This window comes from Poecilia reticulata, linkage group LG11 (genome assembly GCF_000633615.1).
Source record: "Poecilia reticulata strain Guanapo linkage group LG11, Guppy_female_1.0+MT, whole genome shotgun sequence".
Classification (NCBI taxonomy): domain Eukaryota; kingdom Metazoa; phylum Chordata; class Actinopteri; order Cyprinodontiformes; family Poeciliidae; genus Poecilia; species Poecilia reticulata.
The window spans coordinates 8,441,743-8,450,346 of NC_024341.1; the positions used below are offsets into that span (position 1 = coordinate 8,441,743).

General features: G+C 41.1%; 1 protein-coding gene across 1 annotated transcript in view; it reads left to right on the forward strand.

The window, feature by feature from the left end:
* csmd2 (CUB and Sushi multiple domains 2) overlaps positions 1-8,604 on the forward strand; it is a 245,362-nt gene that overhangs the window by 144,689 nt on the left and 92,069 nt on the right. Inside the window, exons 17-24 of the mRNA XM_017307349.1 lie at positions 92-230; positions 2,202-2,389; positions 3,241-3,429; positions 3,996-4,112; positions 4,524-4,739; positions 5,936-6,124; positions 7,388-7,557; positions 7,676-7,832. Of these exons, the coding sequence (XP_017162838.1) occupies positions 92-230; positions 2,202-2,389; positions 3,241-3,429; positions 3,996-4,112; positions 4,524-4,739; positions 5,936-6,124; positions 7,388-7,557; positions 7,676-7,832 (1,365 nt within the window). The remainder of the gene's footprint in view (positions 1-91; positions 231-2,201; positions 2,390-3,240; positions 3,430-3,995; positions 4,113-4,523; positions 4,740-5,935; positions 6,125-7,387; positions 7,558-7,675; positions 7,833-8,604) is intronic.

Genomic DNA, 8,604 nt, shown 5'->3' on the forward strand with positions numbered 1-8,604 from the left:
TTCATCACCTGGGACGGACATGCATAATTCAGCCTCTCTTTTTTTATTTTTTCCCCCCCTCTCTCTTCATTTCTTCTTCTCCCGCTGTTAGCCCCATGTGGAGGAGATCTGAAGGCTCCCAGTGGGATCATTCTCTCCCCTGGCTGGCCAGAACTGTACAAGGAGGCCCTTAACTGTGAATGGATCATTGAGGCTCCTCCAGGCTATCCCATCAAGATCATCTTCGACAAGTGAGTCACCGAGACAGCAGCCGCTTTATTCCCCGACGTTTTATCCACTCTAAACAGTCCGGGATGTTTCTGTTTTTAGCCTCTCGGTTTTCGGCAGCTTGCCTTGTGTTTCTCTCTTTATCGACTCTTTCCTTTTATTGTTTTTAGTGTTCTTTAAGTGGCAAATCTAGCACACGCATACAAACGCTGATTATAAACAATTACCTAATATTTCGCAGGTTCTTTTTTTCCCCACAAAAACAGACCTGAACAATAGGAAGGTGAAGAAGAAACATCTGTTATTCTACACTGTCTAGGACCAAAACGTGTGGGCCAATACCATTTTGGATCCTGTTGTTGTTGGCTGTGCTCTCTCTGGATTAAGCTTACTTTCCAAATATTTCAATTTCAACACCGGTCCAAATCTGGGTTCTAGATGAGGTCAAAAGGCCTAGAAAGTAGGATGTATAATTTCCTGTTATTAAATTAGCTTAAAGAGGAAATTGAACTTTATTGCCTCAGCTTTTGTTACCCTACCTTGTGTTAATTTGTCTCTGTTAAAGGTAATGAGCACTCTAATTTCATAGGAAAGCTTAACTTGATTAACTTAATTACTTTTCATGCCTCAGCAATTAAAAGCACCTTTATTTGCACACAAAAACAGACTAAGTAAATAAACCACGCCTAAAGAGGTAGCTTAGGCTCTAAATAGCTGTCATGTTATTTAAACTGAGCTTTCAGTCTTAAAGAGTCTGTATGTCATCACGGTTATTTCGGCTGGATTGCACACAGTGATCAGGCAGGACATACAATACATTTTTTCAGGTGAAAAAAAACATCTACTCATCCTGACTAAAGGATCTTTAACTTGAATACATATATATAATTTGTCAACAGTAAACTTCAAATGAATTATTATAAAATTTGCTTAGAATACAAAATCTCATAATGCATGATGCCATAAATACCCACTAAACAAACGTACACGTTGTGTTTTCAATGAGCGAATAAGCAACAAATAGTTGGCATTAAAAATTTAGCAAACAGACTGTAAAGTATTCTAAACAACACAGTGCGTTGCAATTGTTGGTAATCAGCATTGTTTTGGGGCACACTTTAGCGTACGGCTGCATGCTAAAGCTGTTTATACTGGTCTTTCAAAAACGCTTTGACCATAAATCTGACCTCCCCAACCCTAGCCATCTGCACTCAGTCATATAAAATCCACTCATCCGCACACGGCGGCCACAGAGGTGGAAGGAGGAGGCACTTTGTTCTGAAGTAAAAGGACACACAGACAGTTGTAGGATGAAACGCCGCATTAAATGTTTTAAGTAAAACCCATCTTATCCATGCTCCTGCTGCGATAGAATCCTATTCATAACGAATGTTCCATAAATGTTTGTTGCTCTTTAATTTTTATGTAGCATCAATAAAATATCACAAACCATTTCATTTAGATGACATGGCTCTGTAACCAGGCTATTTATTCATGGCTTTGAAGATGAAGTGGCTGCGGCAACAAAAACAGAAATTGCACACTCTCTCTCGTGCGCACACAAAAAGAAGAGTTAAACGGAAAGTAAATTGCAAACATCCATCTTAAGTGCTTTTTAGAAAAATTGAGTTATTTTTTTATTATGACCTAAAGACAAGTTTGTTTGTTTTTTCAGGACTTTAACTGGAATGGTGTACTGTAGTCATATTGACTTGTTTTTTTTTTTTTTTTACCACAAAACATGACAGAAGTGAGAGAAACACCTGATGATCACTGCTAAGCATTATGGATGATTTGTGATGCTGTGAGCCTGATCCTTTTTCACAACACCTGACATGTCTTACATTATAAATACAAAGAAATTAGCATTCATAACATAGTGGACTGAGTCATCATTTCAACCGGAAGATCAAAAACATAGCCATATTCCCTCTCTTCTGTTGGCCCGATTCTTTCACACTGACAATCTTTTGCCTTCCCTTTATTTCCTGTAGGTTTCGAACTGAGGTCAACTATGACGTTCTCGAGGTGCGGGATGGCCGATTTCCCTCCTCACCTCTAATTGGAAGCTATCAGGGCACCCAGGTTCCACAGTTCCTCATCAGCACCTCAAACTTCCTGTACCTCCTCTTTACCACCGACAAGAGTCACTCTGACATCGGCTTCCGCATACGTTACGAGAGTAAGGGCCAACGCATGTGCTGCTACAAAGTCTAATGTACATCCAGATAAAACAGGATGTGGTTCATTTTCATTTTTTTCCTTTTGTAGCCTGAGTGAATCAAATACCTGCAGGAAGCCCAAATCAGAGGCGGCGGCCCTCTTTGCATTTTTAATGTTACTTAGTCTTGGGTGCAAGGATAATTCTCTGTTCACTTTGTCACCTAAAAACCCTTCTTAACAAAACATCTCCGGTTTAGATGTAAATGGCTTTCGAAGATTCTGTCAGAAATTTCTCCTGTGACACACACACGCACACACACCCCCACACATACACGCACACACACGCACACACACCCCCACACATACACGCACACACACGCACACACACCCCCACACATACACGCACACTGCCAAAGTCTAACTAAAGAGTGTGTTACAGGCTGTACCCCGTTCCTGCAATTACACCTTTTACCCTTACACCAGCCTTCGCTAATCATGTAATTTAGTCCTCTGGGCAATCTTACGTTCGTTCCTCCATGTATGGCACACAAGCTAACCTTTTAAACTTTCACTTTGGGTAAATCTCTGTTCAGCTTCAATTATTTACTACGAGCCTTGCCATACCAGAGAATATAGAAGGTGGGGGGGAAGAAATAGCTTTGAGAGAGCTTACTGGTTCACGTCTGCTGAGGGGAATAATGGGCATATATGTGAATTATTTATTTGGAAGGATTTTAACATCTTAAGCAAAATTCTTTAAGCCTCATTAGAATATTTGCAATTGCCTATTCAAATTTAAATGATGCCGCTTTTATTTCGATCGCTCACCCATTTTTGATGGTCTGATCTGTCGTCTCCCTCCTTTTCTAGCCCTGCAGTTGCAGTCGGACCACTGCGTGGATCCCGGCATCCCTGTGAACGGGCAGCGGCACGGCAACGACTTCTACGTGGGAGGGTTGGTGACATTTAGCTGCGACGCTGGCTATACGCTAAGCGACGCCGAGCCTTTGGAGTGCGAACCTAATTTCCAGTGGAGTCGCCCCCTGCCTAGCTGTGATGGTACGCTCCTTAATATTGACCCAGAAACGAACAGTCGCCTGGTAGATTTCTTCCCCCCAAGTCACAATTGGTGATGGGGCGGGGGATTAAAGCAGAATTCATTGTTGTGAACTTTTTATGAATGAAACATGATTTCAGCGTTTGCTTCATATTGCATCAGATTTTTATTATTAAATATTACAGTCATTAGAAAATCTATAAAGGATGAGAAAGTTTCTTTGAATGACTCTTGTTTTACACTTGGAAGGACTAATCTACTGAGAAAAGTTTTAGATGCTGCAGTAATAACATGCCCATCCCCAGCCGCTATCCCCTTTAAGAATTGTATTTTTCTTGCGTATACACTTCTTTTTTGTTGTTGTTTTTGTCTCTTGAGAGCGGTATTGATGTTTGTGCTTTCTATTAATGTTGTAAATAACACTCTCTTTGCTTTTATTCCATCTTGAAGAGAATGTCCTTTTTAAATGCATTTTACATGAGGGTAAATAACAGCAGTTTGGGAGTGTTTTCAGTAAACTCATCTTCATGTTCCCCCCCTCTCTGCTTCCCTCTGCCTCCGTTGTCAGCGTTGTGCGGCGGTTATATCCAGGGCAACACCGGAACCATCCTTTCGCCCGGCTTTCCCGACTTCTACCCACACAACTTGAACTGCACGTGGACAATCGAGACCTCCCACGGAAAAGGTTAGCAGAGGAAATCCGTGTCAAAACATGCAGCAGTCAAATTGAACTTCCTTTACGGCGTCACTTCCCCCCACCGAGTGGCCTTTTTATTTTGCCGAACAAGCTGTCTTTGTACGAGTAGAGTGCTGAGAGGCTGGCCTGGGGCTACGGTGCCATGGGATGACTCTCCAGTCATGTCCCCTTTGGCCAGGCTCTCACATCAATTTGACACAGCCTCATTTGCAGATGCTCACTTTGTGCGGATGCGTTTGATAAATAGCAGGCAAAGAATGCATAGGAGCATTTGATTCCAAAATACATTCTGAAAAGCTGAAAATGTTCGGCTTCAGTTGGCATTTTACTTTTCTTTAACCGAGAGAAAACAAAGAAAACATGTTTATCTAATGTTTTTCTTCTTCTTCTTTAAATCAGGCGTACAGTTCACCTTCCACACCTTCCACCTCGAGAGTCCCCATGACCATCTGCTGGTGACCGAGAACGGCAGTTTTTCTCAGCCCCTCTGGAGACTGACCGGCTCCATCTTGCCTCCTCCTTTAAGCGCGGGCCTGTTTGGGAACTACACCGCGCAGATCCGCTTCCTCTCCGACTTCTCTGTTTCGTACGAGGGATTTAACATCACGTTCTCAGGTGAGAATAATGTAAATTTTATCTCTTAACCACACCAGCAGAGGAAAATTGGGACACTATGTGCTGAGCCACGCTTATTATGTAGAAGGGAGTCACACTGAGAAGGGAGATTAAAGAACTTGAACTAGAATGTTGCTTAATACCAAGACAACTTATTTCATGTTAACAGATAAGCTTGGTAAGAATATAGAATGTCTCGCTATTACTGAGGTTGAATCTTTTTCAACCAAAGAATATGGAGGATATTACCCAGCAATGTATTTTGCACCACATCCTGACAAAAAAAAAAACAACAAAAAAAAAACAGAAGTGTGGATTTCTTCGGCAGAACTTCAAAATGTCCAATGTTGTGAAAAGAGCACTGAAGAAAAATTATCAATTTCTGTGAGTGTTTAGATTGATAACATCAAAAAGGGCACAAGAATCAAGCTAAGAAGGCAGCATTATTTCAAGAAAGTGATAAACAAGTGACTGTTGATAATCTGTCGTACATTTTGAGGCATTCAAGTGACAATGGAATTGCGCAGATATTTGCAAAGCTGAGATAACTAGAAACAATGACGACGACAGTCATGGACACTGTAGTTTTTACATGTTCCAGTTAACATTTTTACTGTTTGATTTATTTTCATATTTGTTTCTTAAAAATTTAGTAAATATAATATTCCTCTGGCATTACAATAAATAGTTAAATGATTTGCCAGTGCAGGTGCAGCGGATTCTCTCTGAACTCAAGACTATTCCAGAATATCCAAACAATGTTTATCTCTCTGCTTTATTCTTTAGTGTTGACTGATAATGGTGGATGACGGTGGCAACCTTGTAGGGATGGGCTTTAGAAGAGATCATTTAGTAGCATTTAAGCAGGTTGTGACTTAAAAGCCATGTTGGTACCCTGATTATGTGGTTTTGGTAAGAACTTTGCTCAAAATGATATTTACAGATCTTTAATGATCTGGCCTTCTTCCCAAGTTGCTTCCATGCGGCTTATTGTTGACAAGTTTTCCTGACGTCCGTCTTGTTTCTCACGGGGCTGAAAAGTTCTGCTGCAGCTATACAGAAAACAGTACTTTTGAAGGGGAAACAATGTTAGTAAAACATGAGAATAAAGATGACAAACAGCACTGCATGACTGTCATCTCCTTTATAGTCTTGCAGTAAACTTTGCTGACAGTACATCTGCGTCTCTCTTTCAGAGTATGATTTGGAGCCCTGTGAGGATCCTGGAATCCCTCCATACAGCACCAGAAAGGGTCTCCAGTATGGAGTCGGCGATGCCCTCATCTTTTCCTGTTTCCCCGGTTACCGGTTAGAGGGTCCGGCGAGGGTGGTGTGCTTAGGGGGCAGGAGGAGGGTGTGGAGCTCCCCTCTGCCAAGGTGTGTTGGTAGGTGATCACATGCTTTATTTTTTTTGCTTTCATCACAACTCCCGGTCCCTCTTGTCATCCCAGCAAGCTAGTCCTCTCACGTCCTCCTGCAAATTAGGAAATTTACCAAACTATCAATTATGTCAGGAAATGAGGCATTTTCTTTTAGTATCCTCCTCATTTGCAGCACTCTCTACGCCCACGTTTTGTCGCTGCGTTTGGACGGCTTCCCAGACACAGCCTGTGTGACTTTGTCCAAATTATATAGGGCAGCAGTTTTAATGGGGAATGGCATCAAAAAGCTGAAATGTGTTAATTATTGATGTGGCTTGTGTGTGTGTTTTTTTGTTTTTTTTAATTCATGGGAAAATGACAGGCCGAGACATAGGTCAGTTTGTTTGTCTTTATGAAACAACAAACATTTACCGCTACGTTCATTTGTTAAAATGAAATAGAATTTGATCCCAATGACCATAATTAGCAGTGGATCACACATCACGGCCACCGTTGACCTCCTTGTGTTTGTCCTTCCCTGTAGTTACCGAACTTCTTTCATTGCTTACGACCAACATGAGGATGCCATAAATGACTTTATTGGGGCATCTGTACTTTCTCTTAATTGCAGGTTATTTAACCACTTAGTTTACTAATTTTTATATTTTACCGTGTAGACAAAACCTCATGTTCCTAGCTTCCTTTTGTGCTGTTGTTTAGTTGTCTAGTTTTTAGGTTTCTTGCTGTTTTTTTTGCCTCTAGATGAATCCAAGTCTCTGAAGACTGACAGTAAAGAGACATTTTGATATTTTCATACTTCTGTCACTGTCTGCCCTATTTTTGAAACTTCCCACTTTCCCATCAATGCCGTCTAATCCTTTTACCTTATTATACCTTGCTGAATTCCCTGAGTTTAAAGCTGGAGTGCATTTATGGGCCTTTTCGATTCCTGCACCAAATTTGCTATAGAAAATGTTGTCCTTTTTTGACTCTTCCCCCGACGTGAGCCATGAATAGCAATTTTCAGATAGAGCTGAAATTACAGTTAATCATATTCAGATTGCAGGGTGATTATGATGATGTGCCACTCAACATTCAGGTACACTCAGTGACCATATTCCTCTCGCCGTCAACTTGCCCGTCCCCTCCACCCCCCCTGTGCATGACAACGTGACTAAAACACCCGGAGAGTTTCAAGCATATAGCGATTGACATGTCCTCTGCTCTCTCCAACGCCACTTCCCCTCCGTCTCTGCCTGGATCTCTGCTCCCTCTCCTTTTTTCTAGCTGAATGCGGCTCATCCGTGACTGGCATGCAAGGGGTGCTCCTCTCTCCCAACTACCCTGGTTACTACGGCAACAACCACGAATGCATCTACTCTATCCAGACACAGCCTGGCAAAGGCATTCAGCTGAGAGCACGGGACTTTCGGCTGGAGGACGACGACGTTCTCAAAGTGAGGGGGTGGTGGGAGTAGCATCTTCCACAACTTCAGACAGCCTTGTTTGCATATCTGAGTTTGCACACCTGATGCTTCCTCCTACTCATACGCTGTTTTTTTTCCTTTCCTCTAGGTTTTTGATGGCAGCAGTAATAAGGCTCGTCTCCTGGGGCTGTTTACAGGAAACGAGCTACTAGACGTAACCTTGAACTCCACCTCCAGCTCCATGTGGCTGGAGTTCATCAGCAATGCTGACAACACCAGTAAAGGCTTTGAGCTGCACTTCACTAGTAAGGAACGACCTGCCTGAAACAAAGATTTGGATTTTTATTTTTTTTCCTTTACTCCTTTTTCCACATACGTTACTTTACAAAAGTACAAATATCACCTGAACTTTTTCCACGTTTTTTGTTACAACCTCTAACACTCGTATTTTGCTGTGAGTTTGTTGGATAGACCGTTAAGGGCTCTGAGACCATTACATTCCAAAAAGCAAGTTTTACTCTCAGTCCAGCTAAGTAAAACTCTTTAGAGCCTCAAATGTCACATAACCTTTCGAAAAAGTACAACTTAGAATTTTTGAAATGGTAAATTTGTCAGTTTAAGTACTAAAATATTACTTCTACTTTCATATTTTAAATAGAGCAAAACTTTTGAATGTGTATGGGTATATTTGTTCATATGCTTTAAAGAAAAAACTGATGATAAATGCATCTAAAAATGCATTACTGGTACTTTTAGTTAAATTCTGTTGTGTAAATTAAATGAATTTATCCTCATGGAAATCTGCATATGTAATTATTAATTACATTTAAAATCATTATCAATTTTTGGCTCTGGAGCATCAGGTTGTTGACCCATGGAGTAGCCCAATAGAGTTATATCCAACGCTGCATAGCGCATCATTTTGACAGTGAAACATGCTGATGGCAGGATTAAGGAAATCGTTTAGATTTTAGGTTCTTTGTGTGTTAAAAAGCCTAATTGAGAATCCGTGGCAGGACTTGAACATTGGTTTGTTCATTCTTGTCCTGTCTTCTTTTTTTTTTTTTTTTTTTTTTC